Here is a 24,875-nt window from a genome sequence, read left to right as displayed (position 1 = left end):
ACTCGACGAAAAGCATCCAGAATTAGTCAACAGAAAAACGCATGTTTCTTTGATGACCAGGCAAAAACAGTTACAGTTTGGCTGGGAAGTTCTGATTCATCCGCCGTATTCACCAGACATTGCACCTTCGGATTTCCATTTACTTAGATCTTTACAAAATTCTCTTAATGGAAAAAATTTCAAATCCCTGGAAAACTGTAAAAGACATCTGGAACAGTTCTTTGCTCAAAATGATAAAAAGTTTGGGGAAGATGGAATTATGACGTTGTCTGAAAAATGGCAGAAGGTAGTGGAACGAAAGGGTGAATACATTGTTCAATAAAGTTCTTGGTGAAAATGAAGAATGTGTCTTTTATTTTTACTTAAGAACCGAAGGCACTTTTTGGCCAACCCAATATTTGAAGGTTCATCTATGTCATAAGAAGGATCAGTATTTCATTCCTTTTTATTGTGTGGATCCTACCACAGCTCATTTATCTGTTCATCAGTTGATGGATAGTTGGGTTGTTTCCTCCTTTTGGCTATTATGAATAATGCTGCTATGAACATTTGTGAGCAAGGTTTTAAGTAAACATATGTTTAATTTCTCTTAGGTGTATACCTAGGAGTAGAATTGCTGGGTCATATAGTAACTTAGTATTTAACATTTTGAGGCACTGCCAAGATACATTTCAAAGTGGGTGCACTTTTTTTTTTTTTTTTTTTTGGCTGTGTTGGGTCTTCGTTTCTGTGTGAGGGCTTTCTCTAGTTGCAGCGAGTGGTGGCCACTCTTCATCACAGTGCGCGGGCCTCTCACTGTCACAGCCTCTCTTGTTGCAGAGCACAGGCTCAGTAGTTGTGGCTCACGGGCCCAGTTGCCCCGCGGCATGTGGGATCTTCCCGGATCAGGGCTCGAACCCATGTCCCCTGCATTGGCAGGCGGATTCTTAACCACTGCACCACCAGGGAAGCCCGGGTGCACTATTTTTCATTCCCACCAGCAAGGAATGAACATTCCAATTTCTCCACATAACTTGCCAACACCTATTATTGTCTGTCACTTCATTATAGCCATCCTAGTAGATATGAAGTGATATCTTATTAAGGTTTTGATTTTCATTTCCCCAGTGGCTAACGATACTGAGCATCTTTTCATGTGTTTACTGGCCATGTGTATAACTTCTTTGTAGAAATGTCTATTTAGATATCAGTATTTTGCTCATTTTTAACAGGATTATTTGTCTTTTTATTACTGAGTTATAAAGGTTTCTAAAAATTTATTCTGAATATAAGTCCCTTATCAGATATGTGATTTGCAGATATTTTCTCCTAAGTTCAATTTTCTAGTCAAGAGTACCTGATATGGACTTCATGTTTCACTCTATCAGAAGAAACATAATCAGTGGCATACCAGATGGTGGGGGCAGTGGGAGTAGTACTTGACAGGTGCAAGCAATAGGGCTTCTATTATCTGTAGGAATTTTTTAAAGAATAAGAAAACCAACTAAAAGCCAATCTGCTTTTTATTACTCTTCTGAGCCAGCAATTCTAAACAATGTCAGGGATGGAATTCCTCTTTCTCAGGAATTCCAGTCCACCCCATGGTGTGCCACTGCCCCAAATGTCTGGTTCTCCTACTCTTAGTAATACTCAGCTCCATTGTGGGTTCTGGTACTATCAGCCTCATCCTTCCATTGAAGGCTTCCCATCAATGTATTATCTAATGTTTGTAGCATCCATTTACAACTGTGGGCTGAATTGATTACTTAATTAGGGATTGAAAATGATAATTTTCTAATTCTATTATTTATTCTTCATATTAGCTAGCATTCTTCTATAAATAAGAGTTTTCTCTCATGAACCACTTGGTTTCTCTGAAATACAATTCACACAGGAAGTAGTCCTTTAAATATTAGGGGCTAATAATATTTGTTGTCTATAACTTGCAGATATTTCCCCTAGTTTGTCATTTGTCTTTTGAGTTTGATATGATGTTTTTCATCATGCAAAGGCTTTTATTTTTATGTGGTCAAATTTATCAATCTTTACCACTTCAAGATTTTGAGACCGATTAAGGAAAGTGTTCCCTGTCCTCTGGTTAAAAGGAAATCACCTGTGACTTCTTCTAATCTGCTATGGCTTCATCTTTACATTTAGATCTCTAAACCATTTGGAATCTATCCCAGTATCTCTTATGAGGAACAGATTCAATTTTATCCTTTCTCCATATGGCTGTCAAGGTGTTCCAAACACCATTTTCCTTTTCCCTTTTATATAGACTATTTTTTAGAACAGGTTTAAGTTCACAGCAGAATTGAGCAGAAAATACAGAGTTCCTGTATACCTACTCTCCCAGCCACCTTCAAATCCCCACCTGGCACCAGGGTGGTATATTTGTTATAATAGATGAAGCTACATTGACACATCATTATCACTCAAAGTCCACAGTTTACATTAGGGTTCACTCTTGGTGTTGCACATTCTATGCGTTTTGACAAGTGTATAATGACATGTATCCACCATTATAGTATCGTGCAGAATGGTTTCACTATTCACTGCCCTAAAAACCCTTTGTGTTCTGGCTGTTTGTCCCTCCCTCCCCTCTGTCCTGGAAACCACTAATCTTTTTACTGTCTCCATAGTTCTGCCTTTTCCAGAATGTCATTTAGTTGGAATTATACAGCATGTAGCCTTTCCAGATTGTCTTCCTTCACTTAGTAATATCCATTTAAAGTTCCTCCATGTCTCTTCATGGCTTGATAGCTCATTTCTTTTTAGCACTGAATAATACTCCGTTGTCTGGATGTACCAGTTTTTTTAATCCATTCACCTACTGAAGAACATCTTGGTTGCTTGTTGCTTCCAAGTTTTGGCAATTATGATTAAAGCTGCTGTAAGCATCTATGTGCAGGTTTTTGTGTGGACGTAAGTTTTCAGCTCCTTTGGATAAATACCAAGGAACATCATTGCTGGATCTTATGGTAAGAACATGTTTGGTTTTGTTAGAAACTGCCATAATGGCTTCCAAAGTAGCTGTACTATCTTGCATTCCCACTAGCAATGAATGAGAATTCCTGTTGCTCCACATCCTTGCCAGCCTTTGGTAACATACACCATTTATTTTTAGTATTAATTTTTCCCCCATTGATTTGAGACCTGTCTTTATTACCTACTACATTTAAATATTGGGTCTCTTTCTAGATTTTCTGTTTTGCCATTGGTTTGTCAGTCACTTTGTGTACCAATACCACACTGTTTTAATCATGAAGGCTTTATAAATTGTTTTAATATCTAGGAGAGCTACTCTTCCCACTTTGCTTTTCTTTTTCAGACTTTTCCTGGCCATTACTGCTGTTTTATTCTTCCGTAAGCACTTTAAAATCAAGGTGTCTAACTCCAGATTAAAGAACAGACACTAAATGCTCTTTTTTATTGGAATCAAGTTGAATTTATAAGCAAAGCTAGGAGAATTAACATCTTTATGATTGAGTTTTCAAACCCAAGAACATGGAATGTGTTTCCATTTTTTTAAGTCTACTTTTCTATCTTACAAATATGGGGTGTTTTTTGATTGTTGTACTCATTTGCATATAGTGCACAGTTCTTGTTAAATTTATGCCTTGATTTTTTTAAAATTAATTTATTTTTGCTGTGTTGGGTCTTCGTTTCTGTGCAAGGGCTTTCTCTAGTTGTGGCAAGTGGGGGCCACTCTTCATTGCGGTGCACGGGCCTCTCACTATCGCGGCCTCTCTTGTTGCGGAGCACAGGCTCCAGACGCGCAGGCTCAGTAGTTGTGGCTCACGGGCCTAGTTGCTCCGTGGCATGTGGGATCCTCCCAGACCAGGGCTCGAACCTGTGTCCCCTGCATTAGCAGGCAGATTCTCAACCACTGCGCCACCAGGGAAGCCCTATGCCTTGATATTTTTATTGTTGTTTATAAATAGAGTCCTTTCTTCTAGTATATTTTTCAGCTGGATATTGTATATATTAAGGTTATTGATTCTGTATTTAATTTTATATACTACAACTTTCCTAAATTATCTTATTTGTAGTTATTTTTACGTTATTTTCTTTTGAATTTTTTAGACATATAATTATTATCATTTGCAAAAAGAAATAGTTTACCTCTTCCATTCCAGCTCCTGTGCCTTTAGTTTTTTTAGACCTTGTCTAATTGCATTAGGTAATATGTTTGGTACAGTGTTAAATGGTAGTGGTGATAGTCTTGTTCCTGACTTTATTGGGAATAACATTAAGTAAGAATCTGACTTTCGAGTTCACAGACACACACACAAACACACCATGAATAAGGTACTGTTCCAACACATTCTATTTTTAAAAAAAAGGATAATGGCACACAACGTCTGAAGAGCCAGTCCGTGTATAATTGGTCTTGAATGAATCTGGGTTTCTCATTGAGAGTCAAGAACTGCAGGGAAATATAAAAGTCTAAGAGATAACTCTAAAAGATCCATTAATTCCTACTTTATTGAGTGTTAGTTGAGTACTTTTTTAATCACAAGTGACTGTTAGATTTTTTTTGCGAAATGCCTTTTTGGCATCTGTGAAAATAACATAATTTTCTCATGTATTAATATGATGTATTATTTGATTCATTAATAATTAACCACCCTGCATTTGGTCATAATGTACTGTTTTTTAAATATGTTGTTGGATTCTCTTTGCTAGTATTTTATTTAAGATTTTTGTATCTGTATTCATAAGGGAGACTAGTCAGTCATGTTCTTTATGTTAATTGCTTTTCTTTTACATAATGAAAGTTAGGTCCTATATACGAGAGAAGACCATCAAATAGTCCATTAAGACCAGTAAATCCTTAGATTCTAATGTAATTACTTTATACTCTAAACCAGAAATTGCCCTGGCACCGTGGAATGCTGGTCTACAGCTCCAGCCTACAGTCAGTCCTCACTTTTATATTTGTCCTTCTGCCTCTGGGTTATAAACTTACATTTCTGAATGCACAGCATCCTTGAGTGCCTGAAATCGAGAGACGACAGCCTTTCTCTCTCCATGGATGTGAGCCAGGGGCTTCGGCTTCTTGTGAATACATTTCTAGCTGAAACTCTGTTTAACCCAAAGTTATGCCTTCCCCAGCAAGAATATTACATTTGAAGCTTCTCATTAATACTTTTACAGTATCTTCTCCCTCCTCTTATACAAGACCTCTGTATCCCAAGAATTACAATTCTATAGTTGTGGCATTAATTTTATCTTATGGAGACATTCTGATCCATTTAAAATATTTCATTAATTTGTTTAAAGCATAATTAAGTAGATTTTGGTAGCAATGGTAGGGTAAGAAGAAAGGGCTCAAACATGCGAAGAAAAGCCAAAACTCATTATTTTAGTGTAGGCCCCGTGTGTATTTTAAATCGGCTTCTAATTTACTTGTCCTATTAGATGTGCTTAATGAAAATTAGACTAAATGCATGTTTTTAATAAAACTCTCTAGCAGTGCTGTCATCAAAACTGGAATTTTTCCCCTATTTGTCTCTTACAGAGGACATAAAGATAAGATATTTGTGGTAAAGTGTAACCCACACCATGTTGACAGACTGGTTACGGTTGGGATCAAGCACATCAAATTCTGGCAACAAGCAGGTACTATTGTTAGAGTTTATCCTTTATGTGGTTGAAAATTTTACTCCAGCTGGGAAAAAGAACAACAACCAACACCACTACCTAGCCTATCTCTGCAATCTAAAATTAAAGTATGCCTAAAAGACGTTTGCTCCCAAATAATGTTTGAGCTGTGAAGCTTAGAACACTCTATATGATGCCATGCATATTCATCAATATCTAGAAAGCTTTGAGAAATGTTCTGCTGTGAAAATAATTATTTGTATATTCAGTCATCCGTTCTGAAAGCAGTGATTATGTTGGACTACTGAGCAGGAAATAATCACTTTAGTTGGATGAATACAATTTTCAATATTTTGAGGGTTCTTTTATTTATAACTGCATTTAGCACATGAATTAAATATGACACACAGTACACACAGTAAGTGGTCAAAATAAATACTTGTGGTTTATAATGCTGATAATAAGGATGAGTAAATAAGCAGGGCAAAACATGGAAGGATATCTTGTTTTTCTCACTAATAGGTCAGACCTTTCATTGGGACTGTTTCTGAATTCTTAGTATCAACTTTGGTACCAAGCCCAATCTTTTACTGGGCAAAACATAAATAAACTACTGTTCCAATGCCTTCTGCTTTTGAAGAAAGGGTCATGGCACCCACCATGTCTGGAGAGCCAGCCTGCCTACAGTTGTCTGGAATGAGTCTGGGTTTCTCAGTGCTAATAAGAAAGTAGAGGGAAATGTGAACATTTAAGGAACAAATCTGATGTACTTCTACACAGTGATTCATTTTTCTCACCCCAAAGTCACTGTGATAAAAATCGAGGCAAAACATACATAAAACATGTTTACATTTTACATTACAGCCACTGCTGTTTTCACTTGCTTAGGTCAGCATTCAGGAAGACTTGCCTGGCTCCCCAGGGCACTCAGTCACCCCTTCCTCTGGCTGGCACAGAACTTGCGCTGAAGCTTGGTTAGAGATGTATATCGCGTTCTCTCCCCAACCAGACCTTAAGTTCCTGCAGGCAGGAACTCTTCCTTTTCACCTTTATACCGCAGTGTCAACCACTGTGCCCGCCACAAAGTAGGGATTCAACAAGCACTGAATTAATGCGTGAAGGAGAAAACCTTTTATAATGTTTTTGTTATGACGTTTTCTGCCATTTTAATACATCTTTATGTAGACACATAATGTAGACACACTGGGTTTTTCACTGAAGATAGTCATTCTAAATGTCCATAGAAGGTGTCACTTTTTCAAAAAGTAATAAATACTCTTGGTCTACTCCAGGTGGGGGCTTCACTTCTAAAAGAGGAATTTTTGGAAGTGTTGGAAAGTTAGAAACAATGATGTGCGTTTCTTATGGGCGAATGGAAGATCTGGTGTTCTCAGGAGCAGCTACTGGAGATATTTTTATTTGGAAGGATATTCTCCTACTAAAGACAGTGAAAGCTCATGACGGGCCCGTGTTTGCTATGTATGCATTGGATAAGGTATAGTCTATTTTCCTCATTAGCTTTCTAAAAGTTTAAGTTAGGCTTAGGAAGGTCCACACCAAGAGGATGCCTGTGTGTAAAAACAGTACCCTCTGAATTAGAAAGTAGTTGTCGTGAATGGAGAGACCACAAATGGTCTTTAAATTTCTCTTTTGTTTATAATTATTTCTTTATGGCAACTTCTCTCTTCTGTTTTTGCACTTTTTCTTCCTGGCTGTCACTTCTAAGAACTCCTTAAGAAGTGTTGGGATAAATGCAGACACGCAGTAGCAAGAGAGTCCTGAGAAATATTTCAACACAGTCTTCCACCTCGGTGGCACAATGAGCAGAGACCTGGAAGTGCCTGGTGTTTGGATTATTGTCCCTCCCATCAGTATGACCTGAAGTTATGTTGATAACCAGCTTGTTCCTGTGTAGACAGGCTCAGTTTTAACAAGCGTGTCAGAGTCAAGTCTTTTCACTGGCTGTGTTAGGGTCCTCCAGAGAAACCGAACCAGTAGGATGTAGATATAGACAGAGATATACACATACATGTACATATACATATACAAAAAGGAGATTTATTATAAGGAGTTGTCTCATGGAGTTATGGAGGCTGAGAAGTCCCACTTAAGCCATCTGCAAGCTGGAGACCCAGAAAAACCGATGGTGTAATTCAGTTCAAGCCCAAAGGCCTGAGAACCAGGGGAGCCAATGGTGTAAATCCCAGTCTGAGGGTGGGAAAAGATAAGATGTCCCAGCTCAATCAGTGAGACAGGAAAAAGGAGGGTGATTTTGTCCTTCCTCTACCTTTTGTTCTATTCAAGCTCTCAATGAATTTGATGATGTCCATCTACATTGGGGAAGGCAGTTTACTGAATCTAGCAATTCAAATACTGATCTTATCGAGAAACACCCTCACAGACACACACAGGAATCATATTTAACCTGGGCACCCTGTGGCCAGTCAGTTGACACATAAAATTAACCATCATACCAGCTGTATTTCTACTCAAGCTCATCTTTGTCCTGATCTGTCCCCGGCCTTGCAGTGTTGTTTTAAATAAAGATCACACTTGGGAATTCCCCAGTAGTCCAGCGGTTAGGACTCCCTGCTTCTGCTGCAGGGGGCACGGGTTCAATCCCTGGTTGGGGAACTAAGATCCTGCATGCCTTGAGGCACGGCAAAAAAAAAATAAATAAATAGATCACACTTACCTTCAGTGCCCTTAAAACACTTTCCTCAATCAATTTGCCAGAAAATATCAATTTTTTTGTTCACTGCTAGTTTGCTGATGGTACCAGTTTATGTGTGCTCTCTGACCTCCAAACAGTCTAAGCCACCTAATACACCTTATTAAGCCAAGCCTCATTTTGCATTTACCTGTTCCCAGGTAAATATGCTGATCCCGCTATGGAAGTAGGTTCTTGTTAGATGTGCAACTACAATGGTTGTTTTAGTGGTTAAGATGTTTTTCACTAGCAAATTTGTTTTTGATTAAACTTCAAGTTTTAGAAAAGATTAAAGCAGAATGCAAAGTTTTTTGTAGACTCAGAAGTTGATGTGATATAACTTGTTTAAACTCTTTTATTGCTTGATAACTTAAGCTGAAAAATCATGGGAAATGGCAGGGATATCACATTATACTATACTGCATTTAAATTTAATTTGGAGAGTGAATGTCCCCAGGTTCACAATCTATAATAAGGATATTTAATGTAACAAACTTCGAAAATATTATTTCCTTGTGAACTTCATTGAAATGAAGTACATTAGAAGTTTCTGAGAAAACAGAATGAATTACTCAGTATTTTTCTTTAAAAAAAAAAAAAACTTTTTAAAGAACAGTTTGTATATGTAAGTTGCCAAAAAGGAAAACTAATAAAGCCAAGAAATCATAAGCTTAGAATAAGAGTAAAAATCATCATCTAGCAAAAAATACCCAATATGTTAAACTTTTTACTTTCCAGGTTTTGTAAAAATTAATCTGGATTTTAATTATTGTGGAAATTGTTGTGTATTGAACAAAATAGCAGGATAGTTTTGTTATATGAAATACCTAAATTACTCTTAATAATAAATAATGATGTTTTTCCTGGAAGTAAATATTTTAAAATATTTAACAGTCATTTTTAATTGTGATGTTAATTCCAATTCATTCAGCAGGAGTATATGAGATACCAGAAACTCTGCCAGGCTTTGAGGTTGGTCCTTTTCTGTAAGAATCCACATTCCAGTCAGGGGACTGGGCACAGAAATGACCGTCCATGATTCAGGGTGCCAAATTCCAACCAATGGTCTGAAGAAAGTGAAATGGATACACAATGAGAAAGTGTTTAATCCTGCTAGAGAAATAGGGGAGAGAAGCTTCCAGAAAATATTATATTAATATTATGTTATCATTCAGATTTTTCAGTCTCCTATACTTAGGAAGAAAACACAAACAAAGCTTCTTTACCCAAGGGGAAATCCTTTTGAGGCTGGGTGGGTACCTTGTCATTTTGATGTGTATATAATTCTTCTAATGTGTGCCTTCACAGGGTTTTGTAACAGGTGGAAAGGATGGAATCGTGGAACTCTGGGATGATATGTTTGAAAGATGCTTGAAGACTTATGCCATTAAAAGAGCAGCATTGTCAACCAGCTCAAAAGGTGCCACTCCTGAGTATGCAGTAGAAATCTTTCTGTTCATAGAGATGGAAAAAATAGTACTAAGTTCTTGGAAAACCATTACCAAATCAACTGTCTTTTTTTCTTCCACATTCAGAGCCCTTGGCTCCTGGTAGAAATATCAAGGATAATTGCCTACTACCTAGTACTTTGGAACTATAAAAACAGAATTTATATAATCATTACAATCATTTTATTTTTTATTATATTAAATAGAACATTTGCAGTATTAAATGCAATTTTTCCTCCTCAGGCTTGCTTTTGGAAGATAACCCTTCAATTCGTGCCATCACTTTGGGACATGGACATATCCTGGTGGGAACGAAAAATGGAGAGATCCTGGAAATTGACAAGAATGGCCCAATGACACTGCTCATTCAGGTACTGTGTTTGCACACATCCTAAACCACAGTTCACACCAGAGCTGGAACCAGGGTGAGGCAACGGGGGGCACTTAGGGCGCAAAATTTAAGGAGACACTCACTTTCAGAGTCAGGCAAATGCTATATTAATCATCTATTGCTGTATAACAAATTGTCACAAACTTAGCAGCTTAAAACAAAAACATTCCTTATCTTATGGTTTCTGCAGGTCAGGAATCTGAACACAGTTTAACTGGGTCCTCTGTTTAAGGTTTTGTAAGGCTGCAATAAGGGCCAGGGCTGTGGTCTCATCTGAGGCTTAACTGTGGAAGGATCTGCTCCAAGGTCACTCGAGTTGTTGGCAGAGTTCAGTTCATTGGGGATGCAGGACTGAGGGATTCCGTTTCTTGCTGGCTATTGGCCAGAGGCCACCCTCAGCTCTCAGAGGCTGCCTATAGTTCCTTGTCACATGGGGTTCCCCAACATGGCTGCTTGCTTCCTCAAAGAGAGCAAGGGAAAGAGGAAAAATGGGTACTACTGTGCCTTTAAGTAACTTCAAATAACATAATCATATCATCACATACGTGTAATCATGAACATCCATCCCCTTTGCCATATCTTATTGGTTGGTAACAAGCCACAGGCTATACCACACTCAAAGGGAGGTGGTTACACAAGAGTGTGAAAACCAGGAGCATCATGAGGGTCACCTCTCCAGTACAGTCTGCCCTTTGGCCACCAATTGTCATGTCCCTACCACATGCAAAATACATCCCCCCTCCCAAGGTCCCCAAGAGCCTTATCCCATCATAGTATCTGTTCAAAGTCCATAATCTCATTGTCTAAATCAGGTCCAGGTGTGGGTGGGGCTTCTTGGGTATATTTCCTCTTGACCTGTCAAAATCTGTCAAACTAATAAAAATTATTTGCTCTGCATACACCAAATATATGTGTCTCCTTAGATTTTGTGCATCATTCTAGTCTCAGCCTTGATTCACATAAACATATAACATACTCTTCACACTTCCTCTCCCCTCAAAATGTTACTCAGGTAAAATCAGATTAAAATAAACAACAGAATCCTTTAAGATCGTAGAAGTGATCACATGTCACCTGAGGGGGTGGGAGTCTGTGGAGGTGAGGAGGTAGTCCTGTCCAGTTTGGTGATGGATAGGCCATAGTTACAGGTGGAAGAGGCACGGCAGGGATGAGGGTGTGGATTCAGAAGGTAGAGTGGAAAGAATATGCACTGGTTATCTAAGCTTTAGGACTTCTGTGGGTCTGAGGAGCTAGGCCTCCTTCCCTGACCTGATGCACGCCTGCAGCCTTGCTGTATTAAGACTAGCCCCCAAAATCCCACTGAAAGGGGCCCTCTGATTTGCTACACCTGAGAGCAGATCTGCACACACATCACGGATTAGAGTGCATGTGCTCAGACCCCACCCTGGATATCCTGAATAAGAATCTGTGTTTTAAAAAAAGTTCTGTGTTAGAAGCAAACCTCAGAAGCTCTGTAGCTGATTGCTACAGGCAGCCCAGATTGAGAACTGTGCTGAGATGCGTCCTTGAGGGGAGATTTCTTTATTCTGCAGCTGCACTTGCCTTCGTTTTCCTTGACCATGACTTTTTATTTAATTTTATTGAAAGTTCAGTGTTTCTTTCTTTTTAATCCTCAAATTTTTGAGACTTTAAATTGTTTGCCACATGCTATATTGCTAAGTATGTTGTAAGATTTATACTACAATATGATTTAAATAGCACCGTAAAATTAAAACTCTACATTTTCAAATTTTAAGAAGTAAATAATAGCTGAGCTAATTTTGTTTAAATATGTTTTAAACTTGACAATAAAGGCTTTTCACTTTTTCATTCTCTACAACTCTATTCTTTACTATATTTGTTTCTGTTGTTCTAATAATGCAAATAACCACAGGTGCCATTTATTGAGCACCTACTATGTGTCAGGCAATACTGTTGTACAAAATTCCTCTCTCATCTCCATGACAGCTTTGCTTAGTTGTAATTGTTTTATAGAAGAGGGGCTCAAAATCCAGTAAACTGCCCACAGCCACATGCTAAGAACTGCAGGGCTGGGATTCACACCAAGCTTTGTCGGGTACCAGAGCCTTTTCTTTGTCACTCCACCAGACTGTTCTCCACACGCCTCAGCATGGAGACTGCATGAAAACAGTGCAGAAGGCATGACCCCCTAAACACTGGGCAGGCAGGCGGTGGAGCTGGGAGGACCATCTTCTCTCCTTACACGTGTGCCATTCTTTTCCTTTATCTCAGCATCTCTCTTTCCTCTTCCAGTCTATCAATCATTTGCCATCTCCTCCTAGGTAGAACTCAGTAGTTCAGTTCAATCAGTGTTTGTTGGGCTCCTGCCAAGACCAGCCCTGTGCTCTGTGTGGTGGAATAGGGCTTACTCTAGGGGCTGACAGTCCTTTCCTGAGAGGTGGACACCGAGAGAAAGTTAAGGAATAGTAGAGGCAGCGTGGTTAAGACCATCAACTATCCTGCTGTGGGGAGATTTCAGAACCATTTTTCTAGTTTCTGTAGCACGGCAATTCAACGTTACTTGGAATAGATTGCTTTTTTTTTTTTTTTTTTTTAAGAGAATAGGTTGGGGGGAGGAGAGAAGAGACAGGAGGTGAGTTCTGAAAATCCCCATTGTATACACTTTGAATATAATCAACTGTCAATTATGCAGCTGGTTATTATTAGCTTTAGGGTGGTCAGGAGGAAAGTAAAGTCCCAAGCTCATTTCCTTGTGCCACTCAAGAGACTTCCAGCCTGCTTCACTCACTGTCCGTTCCTATAGGATCCAGGAATTAAAGTACATAATCATATTAGATTAAAGAAATACCATTTAAAATCAATATATGATGCAGTGGTTTGAAAGGGTCTCAGAGCCCCACAACGCTGTCCTCTGTGTGCAAAAGGACTCAGTCTGTAAAAGAGCCCCAAGCAGATCCAGTCTGGTGGAGAACAAGGGAGGGCTCACACCTGACCCATCCTCTGACGGTGGCCTCGGGGGTGGGAGGCTTCTAAAGGGAAGGAAACTAGAAAACTGGGGATGTTGGGTGCTCCAAATCTAATAAATTCAAAACCAATATCTACGCCCTTCTCAGATATTTGAATGTCAGCTGTATTGGGAACTTTGTATCTTCTGCCAAATTACTGTTTTGCTCAAACAGCTTCCCAGTTAAACCGGAATCTTCCAGTTTCTCTTTGGAGAGCCACCTGTTCCCCAAAGCATTCCAACTACAAACACCTTTCAGATGACTGTGTGTGGTCTTCCTTTTTGCTTTACTAAGCAAAGCCTTTTTATAATTAGCCCCTAAAAGCAGAAATTCAGTAAACAATCTGGTCTGTTTTATTGTTCTGTATCTAATCTGTTCGTTACACTGCTTTACTGAGTGATAAGTTAGAAAAATCAGATTCATTTTCTCCCTAATTGTTCATTCGTTAAACACTGCTTCATCTCAGTTATTATTCTAAGCCAGTTAAGTGTGTTTGTGGTAAGACGTCGGCATGTGGAATTGGTCCAATGCCTATCAAGCCCCTTTCGGTTTTCTGTGCTTCATGGATAGAACAATTTGTGAATAAATGCTGACCCTGAGCTATACCCAGGATGCTTGATATGAAAATTTAGTTCTCTCTAATCTGCTCTGCCAAATCTTTGCATTCAAAGAACTGAAATAGAATTAATTAACAAGAATATTCCTGTCCAATTCCTCTGACAGAGATAAGTGGTACCTCCATTTTTTAGAATATGGTTTTATGGAAGAAAGTGGTTTGTGTCATTGTGACCAAGCTGTTTTATGAAAAGATACATATATACTGTGTTTATTCAATGTCAAACAACAGGATAAAATGAGAGCAGTTCCTTATTTACTCGGATGTTTCTAAATGGAAAGATGTTCGGCATCATATAAACAAAACCTAGGAGCAATGTGAGTCCCTACTTTGCTTTCCAAATGGATGCTTTAGCATCACGCAGGCCCAGCTTTAGATTCAAGTTCAAGCAAAAAATTTATCCAGTACAATCATTTTGGCTCCAGGAAACTCAAACTGTGTTTGTTCATATTTGAACCTGTTTGGGATACTCGCGGGAAGGGCTAGCCGAGAAGCATGAACTGGTTTTTGTTGCCCCGTTTCCTCCCCTACAGGGGCACATGGAAGGAGAAGTATGGGGGCTGGCGGCTCACCCTCGCCTGCCTGTCTGCGCAACAGTGAGCGACGATAAAACGCTGCGGATCTGGGAACTGTCCTCCCAGCACCGTATGCTGGCAGTACGGAAACTCAAAAAAGGTACGTGATGTCCCCGTACACATCTGTAAACGTATTTACACCCAAAAGTATTGGATTCATTCGTCTGTTCATCCAGCTAATATTTACCGAGCGCACCTATTACATGCCCCCAGATATGCTGGGTGATGGGGGTTTAGTGTTTGTTGCTACACATATAGCTTAATCACCTGGAGAATCGTTCCAGAAGGCTGGCCTGATCTATCAGTGCCCGGCTCTATTCTTTATTTCCTTGCACTGCACAGACATTTACCACCTGGGGGCAATATGTCCTTCCTCTTCTCATCTAGAACTGTGGGCGCCAGTTGAAACTCATCAGCTTGTAAAGAATGCTGCTTATTTTTATGCCTAAGAGTCTCCAGAACTGATTTTATTACTGAAAAATGAAAGTCAGTTTAAAAATAGTAGTTAATACCAAGAAACGAATAAATATGTATTGAACACCCGTATGCACTAGAGCTAAGAGGTATACCAAGAAGTGCAAATTCAGCAAACATTTATTGAGCAGCTTCTGTATATCAGGCACTGGGGATCCCAGGATGAACAGTCCCATCTCTAGTGTCAGAGACAGACAAGATTTGAACAGATTCCCAGCAACGGCTGGTCCATTCAAATTGGGTAACTTGAGAAGCGTCTCAGAACGGGACTATTTATAAAGGGGTGGGCAGGGTATAGGAAATGACCAGGGCTGGTGCAGCACGATGCAGCTAGTAACAGCCGGGTACCATTGCCAGCCCTGGGCCTGAAGGGACAAGAGGAGGGGCAGCTGCTGGAACCTTGACAGTGAGAGCTGTGTGAGACGACAGCCTGGCAGGGGCTGTGATCGTCAGCCCGGAGGTTCAGCCAGCATGCAGTGACCCCACAGGGAGGCAGCCAAGGGAGCACATGCCCCAGCCTCCCTGTGCTTTATCCTTCCTTCCCTGTTACCCTCCCTCCAGTCTCCTGCTGCCCCTTGACCAAATGAATCAGAAGCCAGGGGGTGAGGGGCCCACTGATCGAGTCCAGGAAGGCCAGCTCCTGGCACAGAGCAGGGCGGAGAGTGGGTGAGGACAGACAGACAAAAGATCTCTGGCACAAGCAAGGTATCGTGGAGGCTCAGGGTAAGGCCCACAGCCAGAGACAACTCCATCAGGGAGGAAACCTAAGAGCCGAGGCTCAAAGGACTTGTGAAAGTTAAGAAAGGAAAGGGTGAGATTGGGGCCTGGCCCCAGAGTATTTGTGCTAGGTACTTTTTTTTTTTTTGCGGTACGCGGGCCTCACTGCTGTGGCCTCTCCCGTTGCGGAGCACAGGCTCCGGACGCGCAGGCCCAGCGGCCATGGCTCACGGGCCCAGCTGCTCCGCGGCATGTGGGATCTTCCCGGACCGGGGCACGAACCCGCGTCCCCTGCATTGGCAGGCGGACTCTCAACCACTGCGCCACCAGGGAAGCCCGCTAGGTATTTTTATAAATAGACATGGGGAGAGTATTCTAGGGGGATAAAATGAAAAAAAGGTGTCAAGACAGTAGTGACAATAATGACAGTGGCTAATATTGCTGAGCCAGTAACCGTGCTAGCACTTTGCCTTTGGTCTTCATGGGAACCCAAGGAGTAAGGCCTTTTTAATTTCCACTTACAAATTAGGAAGCTGAGGCACAGAGAACTTAAGTCATTTGCCCAGAGTTGCACAGCTAGTAAGTGATGGAACTGAGTTCATACTCAGGCAGCGTGGCTTCAGAGAGCACACCTGTGGCCCCTGCATGATGGTGCCTCCCTCCACCATATTGCCTCTCTTCACACTGGACTTCTGTGTCTCAGTAGGTAGTGGAGCCAGGATTCAAACCCAAGTCTGACTCCAAAGCCCATGCTCTTACCCACTACAGGACTGAATCATTTGGCCACTAATTTGTACTGGGGAAATAACAGACCAAGTCCTCGCTGTGACTGACTTGAATATCAGCCAATGGACTTTATTCACTAGGTTAAAAATTAGTTCAAAAGAACAACTAACACATCTGAGTTAGGATGGCCATTCAACCCAGTTTACAGCTGGTGTCCTGGTGTAATTATTAATAGCTCTCCCTTTTGCTGTCAAGTGTCATCATTCATACAATAAATTTTTATTCTTAACCTAATCGTGCTGTCCCTCCTCAAGGGCTGGTCTTTCTGTTCTTTTAGCACTAGCACCGTGCCTGATTCATAGTAGGTAAATAACTGCAAAGTGAATGGATGAAGAAAGGAAGGAAGGTATATTATACTTCAGATGAGCCAATTTAAAGTTATTGGTGTGGGGCTTCCCTGGTGGCGCAGTGGTTGAGAGTCCGCCTGCCGATGCAGGGGACGCGGGTTCGTGCCCCGGTCCGGGAAGATCCCACATGCCACGGAGCGGCTGGGCCCGTGAGCCATGGCCGCTGAGCCTGCACGTCCAGAGCCTGTGCTCCGCAACGGGAGAGGCCACAACAGTGAGAGGCCTGTGTACCGCAAAAAAAAAAATTAAAAATAAAATTAAAAAAAATAAAGTTATTGGTGTGAACGTGGCTTTTCAGCCTGCTCTGAACAGTGGCTGAGGGTTGGGTGTGGAAGCTCAGTTTGGAATGCCTTAGCACAAGGCAGCATGACTGTCCCATCCTAGGGCTGTGCTCACCAAAGTCTTGACAATAAGAAGAACAGGGCCAGGGAGGGGCCTATCCTTACATAGGATTCTTATTAAATATACCCCCCACCGAGTCCGTGCTCTTCATTTGGAAATGTCTCCCTGTGACCCTACAAAGCAGTAGAAAGCATTGATCATGTAGCACCCTCAGCCCAGTTTTGCAGACACCCTTGGAGAGAATGTCTATATTCCATTCTTCTCATGACAGAAGAGACAGGAACAAAATCTTCCACCTCTAGAATTATGGATTATAATCACGGATCAGAGAATTAGAGTGACTAAAAGTAGAACAACAAGGTGCTCTAAAGTAAGTTCTGTGTGTAAAGCATGATAGGAAAAAAATTAGTTTCCAGAAATTTTATTACAGAACTCCCATTCTTAAATATCACGTCTTGGGAGCAGAAATACTGGTTATATTAATTATTTATTCCTTTTCCCCCTTCACTCTACTTGTCTTTTGAAAACTCCAGGTATTCAGATATGAAGAAATGAATGGATAAACCTCAAAAAAATTGAAAACTTATTTTTAATATTATGATCATTGTCCTTGGGTTTGGAGGGAAGAGATGTTCTAAATTATGAAGTTTTAGTTCTTCTCACCAGGAGTGTTAATTTAAAGACACAGTCACATGTCCATGAGCATATGCACATTTCCCCATCTCTGCATTTGCTTTGTTTGGTAGCAAAGTCTCAGATCATAACAGTGCTCTTTGTGGATTCTTTTGTAGGTGGAAGATGCTGTGCTTTCTCCCCTGATGGGAAAGCCTTAGCAGTTGGCTTGAATGATGGGAGTTTCCTGGTTGTAAATGCCGACACTGTTGAAGACATGGTCTCCTTCCATCACAGAAAAGAAATGATCTCTGACATTAAGTTTTCAAAAGGTGAAGATGACAGCAAAAACTTTTTAAAACGTGTTGGGACAAAAAGTTACAAGAGTGGACCTTTTATAAATATTTCCTTGACCTTTAACCCATTTAAAAATGCTAAGTTCCTGGAAATAAATTCCCACATAAAATGTTTCGGTGTTAACCACTCATTTTTTCTTTATAGATACAGGAAAATACCTTGCTGTGGCGTCCCATGATAACTTTGTGGATATTTACAACGTCCTTACAAGCAAAAGGGTTGGCATCTGTAAAGGTGCTTCTAGTTACATTACACACATTGACTGGGACTCTAGAGGTAAAGTATGTTGTGGCTTTTAAAATATAATTTCAGTTTTTAAAAATCATGTCCATTCATATACTGTTTCCAGAGCAAATGGCAGTTGAGTTTTAAAGAAAAACAGGGGGAAACTCACAACGGAACTGGTTGTAATTTTAGAACCCAGAGGCAGCTGCTGTTAACATTTTGAGTATTTTTCCATATTATTATTATTATTATTATTATTATTATTACTACCACTACTACTACTATTATTACTACCACTACTATAATTATTATTATTTTAATTATTTTATTTATTTTTGGCTGTGTTGGGTCTTCATTGCTGCATGTGGGCTTTCTCTAGTTGCAGTGAGTGGGAGCTACTCTTCATTGCGGTGTGCCGGCTTCTCATTGTGGTGGCTTCTTTTTGTTGCAGAGCATGGGCTCTAGGTGCGCAGGCTTCCGTAGTTGTAGCATGTGGGCTCAGTAGTTGTGGCTTGTGGGCTCTAGAGCACAGGCTCAGTAGTTGTGGCACACAGGCTTAGTTGCTCCGTGGCACGTGGGATCCTCCCGGACTGGGGCTCAAACCCGTGTCTCCTGCATTGGCAGGCAGATTCTTAACCACTGTGCCACCAGGGAAGTCCCTATAATTATTATTAACTCAAGCTATTGAGTTTTAAGACTGCTGAAGATACATGCTGCCTTCTATTACCATAGCAAGCCACCACTTCATCTCTGAGTATGGCATGCTGTGTCCTTGCCTTGTATCTCCTCCTTACTGCATTCCCTTTTCCTACCAATTCTCCATCTCCCAGAGAACTGCCCAAGAGGTTTCAAGTAATTTTCATCCTCCATTGGAGGTAGGAAGCTACATTCAGCTCACCTAGAGTTTCTCTGGTTTCTCTCAAAACTCCCAACCTACGCCCTACCTCCTCCAAGTCATGCCCACAGATGCCATGGGGATTTGTCTGTTTATTTATGTAACAAATCTAGCTCTTGCCATGTGCAGTCTTAAGCCAGAAAATGTGGAGGATCCAGAAGGGAGTGAGACGTGTTCCTACTGCAAAGTTTATAACTTAGTGCGGGAGACATGCTTGTACCTGAACAATATAAGAGCACAGACTGGGTAAAACAGGGAGTAAGAAATGGTGGGTCACAGGGGAAGTGGTGAGCAGGGGCTCAGAGTGGGCCAAGCCAGCATTAAGTACCCAGGGTGCAGCATCTGTGCTCTGGGGTGGGTCACTTTTAAAACCCATGCCGGGGACTTGGCTGATGTTGGAGTCCGGGGCAGATTGCTTTGGAACAGGCAGGGTCCCAGCTTTCAGAGAAGTTTTAGTCTATTGTGGTAGTAAGTGGTGTCTCTGAGGAAAGAGCTCCCAGGGGAATCCATGGAGCCTTCATAGAAGGAGTGACCTTTGAGATGGATCTTGAAAGCTGAGTAGAAGTTCACCAGATGGCTACATCTGAGACGAGCGTCCCAGGCTCTGAAGGATCAGGGTGTGCCACTACGTGGAGGTGGGAGGAAGAACGGGGGATTAAGAAGCAGTAATGCTGAGCGGCTGCGGGCGGGAAGGGCAGGGAACGCAGAGAGGCCAAGACGGGAAATAAAGGAGCTGTTACCTCACGCCAGGAAATTTAACCCCAAACTTTATCCTGTAGGCATTAGGTACCTCTGAGGGATTAGAGTGAGGCATTCCCTGCCATCCTGGGGAGGGTGAGTAAGCCTGGAGTTAGAAAGCAGCTAAAATAAACCAGGAGAAAGAGATGATGAGGGCCTTGACCAAAGAGAGGTTATTTCAGAGATGCCAGAATATTTTATTTCACGTATTTCTTGAAGTAGTGGCCGTAGACTGATCCTTCTGCCAGGCAGGGATTTACTTGTAGCTGTACTTGCTGCACCAGAATTTGGACTTAAGTGTTACAACCCGCAGGTGTTTCACACCGTGCAGTAGATGGGAAGAAGGCATGCATGTCATTTATTGTGAGAGGTGCAAGTCCCAAGAAGGGCAAAGGGAGATCAGATAATTCCTCTCACTTTCACGTCAGGACCATCCAGATCCAGTGCCGAGGGCTTAGGCTGGCATGTATGATCAAGCAGGACACTGGCCCGGGAGACATCTAGGAACCAGCGAGGTCCAGGGGGTGAATGGAAGCAGCTGCCTCTCACCCACCTTCTTTGATATTCTATGCTTTATCGTTTTTTTAAAAAGCAAGGATTTCAAAAAAAAGCAAGGATTTCACCCTATTTGTTCTCTGGCTAACATCCCTAGATATGCCCCTTTGTGAGAAAGCTTTAGAACAGTGAGGGTCATCTTTATGCATATGTAGAATAGAGTGTGGTGAGTTTTATTTAGAACCCAACACACACACACACACACACACACAAAACACCTGACACAATATGTGAATCCCACCACTATGATGACCATTAGGGGGTTAAAACCAATTATTATTTACGTTTTATGGAGTGAAGGACCAAGAGAAATTGGGGCATAGGAAGAATATGTTTTGATTGGGAAGATTTCTTTAAAATTATTTTTAATTGTGGTAAAGTACACCTAGCATAAAATTTACTGTCTTCACCATTTTGAGTATAGAGTTCAGTGGCATTATATACATCCACATTATTGTGCAACCACCATCCCCATCCATCTCTAGAACTCTTTTCATCTTATAAAATTGAAACCCTATACCCATTAAATAGTAATTCCCCCTTCTCCATCCCCCAGTCCCTGACAAGCACCATTCCACTTCATGTCTCTATGAATTTGACTATTCTAGGCGCTTTATATAAGTGGAATCATACAGTATCTGTCTTTTTGTAACTGGCTTATTTCATTTAGCATAATGTCCTGAAGGTTCATCCATGTTGTAACATGTGTCAGAATTACTTTCCTTTTTAAGGCTGAATAGTATTCCATTGTGTGTGTATACCACATTTTGTTTATCCATTCATCCATCAGTGGTTACTTGGGTTGCCTACAACTTTTGGCTCTTGTGAATAATGCTGCTTTGAACAGGGTGTACAGTTCTTTTGAGTATTTGCCCAGAAGTGAAATTTCTGGAAAAAATGATAATTCCACTTTTAATTTTTTGAGGAACCACCATACTGTCTTCCACAGCAGCTGCACCATTTTACATTCCCACCAACAGTGCACAAGGGTTTCAAGTTCTCTGCATCCTCACCAACATTTGTTATTTTCTGTTTTGTTTTGTTTTTGATAGTAGCTATCCTAAATGGCGATGAGATGGGACATTGCAGTTGTATTTACATTTGGGGAAGGTTATTTTTTTTTTATTCTTCAAATGTGTTGTAGGCCCTCTGTCAGATGTAGGGATATAAAGAGGAATAAACCCTGGATGGGAAGAATAAACCCTTGGCGGGGATCAGTGGGCTGCCACCATAGAGGGGCCTGGGCGGAGGTCGGTATTGAGGTCCTCAGTGTGGAGCCATCACTTTGCAGGGAGAGAGGCAAACCTCACTATTTCCATAATTCTGCCCAAAGCCAGAGTCTGTGGTCCAACTAGCACATAGGGTGATGGGAAAGACAGAGTAAGGAGGCCAGGGTCTTTAAAAAGCCACTTTGCCTCTCATCCAAAGTGGCCCCTTCAGTCAGTTAAGAGGATCAGACCAAATGGTTTCTGTGGCCTGAGAGGAGAACAGAATATTTTTGATTTTTAGGGAGGAGTTATGCCATCTGGAGAATAAGAGCAAGTGTACCCGTGAATCTTCCCTGGTTTAACTCCAATTTTGTTGCCATGAGACGTGTGTCATATTGATATTCTTCCGCTCCTGATATCCCAGTTCCTAAAATGCCTACCCTCCAGCATGTGCCAGGCTGCCTCAAGATCAGCCTAGCTTTTCACAGCAGGACCTCGAGGGCCTACAGAGGGTAGAGAGCAGAACTTAGATGCAGGGATCTGTTTCATTCCTTTGATCTTGTCAAAAATAGTGAACACATTTGCCGCAGCCAGCTGGCTCGTCAGGGGTGGGGAATGGCACAGCCGCCAGCCTCCGCAGCCTTCCGTGTCCATGGCAACCTCAGGTCCCAGGGAAACTGAAAAGCTCATTGGGCTTTTGCAGGAACAGCAGCTACCCCTGAATAAAAGCTCCTGCACAGAATGCCTGAGAAAGAAAAAATATATATGGAAAGAGAGAAAACATGGAAGGGTATTTTCTAGCTGCTGTTAGTTCATTTCCAGAAATATCAGGACTGTAAGATCTTTTACCAACTAACAGTTTGAGCCATGATAGGACACCTCATTCCCATTTTCACTGCAAATGGCCTGATGTGTTTGGTATATTTAGTACCAATTTTGGAATTGTTCTAACTTGTAAATTATATAGCAACTGGGGTGACATGTATGAATCACTCTGGATTATAAAGCTCTAGGCACCTGCAATATGTGTGATTTACTGGACCTGCTTAGTGATGGGGACAGATATCTCTTTCAATTCTCTTATTCTGTGTGAATGGACATTTCTAGTTAATAAAAATGTGAGGATTCTAAAAGAATAGGGTTATTGTTATTCAGGGACAAATTATACTTCTTGCTCTTTGCTTCTGCTCCTGTCCTCAGAATATTTCCGTGGTTATATATTACAGAGCAGCAGGCAGTGGAAAAAAAGGAGTGGTGACCTAAATAGTTCCTCTGTGCTTCAAAAAAAAAAAAAATACAGTTTAATAACAGTAGTAAAGAAAATTTGGGGGGAAAACACACCCATAGTTCTACCTTCCTAACACAAGAATAATTGATTTTTAAAAAATTTCTTCATATCCTTGATTTCAGAAACCCACTCAAGCCAGCTTAAATTTAAAAATAAGAATAAAGAATGACTTTATTGGAAAGATAGGGATATTTCATAGAATCCAAGAGCAGGAAGCAACATCTCCCAAGAAACTGACTTTAGGAATGAATCAGAAAATGCCTAGAACCCAGCCAGGGAGTTTCCCTCCCCTCCTCTCCTGCTCTGAGGCAGCCTGTCTCAGTGTCCACTGCTCTCCTGGGTCTGGTGCCTGCTTGTGGCCCCTCTCTCTGCACAGGCTGGCTTTCCCTAATTCATTTGCACAAGACCCACTTTCTGTTGCCCCCAAATGCCACCCCAGTTCCAAAGGCTACATCTCCTCCCAGCAAGGCACCCACTGATTCAGCCTAAGATTCCAATTTCCCAGGAGAGAGAATTTGACTGCCTAGCCCTGTCTCCAGCCTGGTCGCTCCTGGGTCAGTGTCCACCTCCAGAGTGCAGACAAGACGGCAGGGGCCCAGCCCACAGTGGAGGGCAGTTCTCAGGGAAGGGCGTGGGCTTGGTAGGTACCCACAGGTGTCTGTGGAGCTGCAAAGCATTTCTGGTGCTTGCAGAAGTGGTTTTGTAAACATTCCTGCAGTCAGAAAATACTTCACTGAGCTATTTTTATAGTTTTTGGTTTGTTTTTAAAGTAAAGTATGATCTTTGAAACTATGGTGTAAAGTGAGTTGTTAGGATTATCCTAGAGCACAATCCTTTGAGTTCTCTTAGTATCGATCTCATGGCCAAAAATATCTAAAATTATCTATATTCAAAGAATGTTTTCATTGAATCTTTTAATCCTTTTCCCACATCCTTTGTTATTTGCAGTCACTCTTGAGAATTCTAAAAGTATACTTTGTAGATATATCTAGTTCATTGGAAAAATATTGATTACTCATTTTCATATAATGCTAAATAGCCAAAGCTGATTTAACTCCCTTTTTTCTTTTCTGATTTGCATATATTGAGCCATAAAGTCAGGAAGACGGGCCCATTTCAGAGAAAACGTTCTCAAATTTACTTGTTCTTCACAGCCAAGGCAAACCCCCTAATCACTGTTTTATAACTCAGCAAACTGGAAATGATCCAGGTTTCATTTAGGAAATTTGAGAACCTTGTTTTTAATTAGTCACTTAGAAACAAACCTGCAACTCCTGAAGTTTAGCCAAACTAGATTTCAGACCTAGGCGGTACCCACTTAAACTTTAAAGAACATGATGTAACACGGAGTTCTTATTTTGCTATTATTTTTTCCACGAAGGACATTTCAAGGCTACTAGATATAAATAGTTATGGAAGAAAGAGAGAGTAGAAAATGTTAGTGTGCATATGTACACTGAATTATTTGCAGATGAAATGTTAGGATATCTGACGTTTGCTTCAAAGTAATCTGGGGTGAGGGAATGAGGAGGTTCCTGCAGCAGGGCCAGCCATGTGCTAATAACCAGCCATGTGCTAATAACCAGGGCCAGCCATGTGCTAATAACCTTCGAGGCTGGACATTGGCCCCATAGGGCTTCTTTATACTATTACTTCCATATATGTTTGAGATTTTCCATCGTTTAAAACACGCTGAAAAAATACTAGAAAGTAGATCTTTTGAGTCATTAAAATTTTCAAGCCATAAAGGATCATTGATATGATAGGAGGAGAATTAAGAAATCTAATCTTTTTCAACATTAATCAAAATGGATCCAAGATTAAAAATTTACATCAGACCGAAAGACTATTTTTGCTCAACATTTTGTTTTGGGAAAAGTCATGGATTTCTTTATAAATTTTCAAGTAAAAAAGGAAGGGGGGAATGGAATGAGCATTTACAGTTTGTTTTATGTGTCCTTGTCTTCCTGTTTCTAAATGTTAAAGGGCAAATTTAGAATTTATATCCTAGTAAGCAC

General features: G+C 40.9%; 1 protein-coding gene across 3 annotated transcripts in view; it reads left to right on the top strand.

The window, feature by feature from the left end:
- Positions 1-24,875, top strand: part of EML6 (EMAP like 6) — a gene marked incomplete at its 5' end in the record, with an annotated part of 331,290 nt that overhangs the window by 242,785 nt on the left and 63,630 nt on the right. For 2 of the 3 annotated variants that reach the window (XM_079720647.1, XM_079720646.1), the window contains 7 exons: positions 5,504-5,604; positions 6,879-7,081; positions 9,605-9,716; positions 9,988-10,115; positions 14,272-14,413; positions 17,771-17,923; positions 18,093-18,224. In XM_079720647.1, the coding sequence (XP_079576773.1) occupies positions 5,504-5,604; positions 6,879-7,081; positions 9,605-9,716; positions 9,988-10,115; positions 14,272-14,413; positions 17,771-17,923; positions 18,093-18,224 (971 nt within the window). Of the gene's footprint in view, positions 1-5,503; positions 5,605-6,878; positions 7,082-9,604; positions 9,717-9,987; positions 10,116-14,271; positions 14,414-17,770; positions 17,954-18,092; positions 18,225-24,875 lie in introns of all 3 variants that reach the window. The other variant, XM_079720645.1, reaches the window with a different exon arrangement.

The sequence above is a fragment of the Hyperoodon ampullatus genome (assembly GCF_949752795.1).
Source record: "Hyperoodon ampullatus genome assembly, chromosome: 15".
Lineage (NCBI taxonomy): Eukaryota > Metazoa > Chordata > Mammalia > Artiodactyla > Ziphiidae > Hyperoodon > Hyperoodon ampullatus.
The sequence above is the reverse complement of the archived record's forward strand: the minus strand, read 5'-3'. Positions and strand labels throughout refer to the sequence as shown.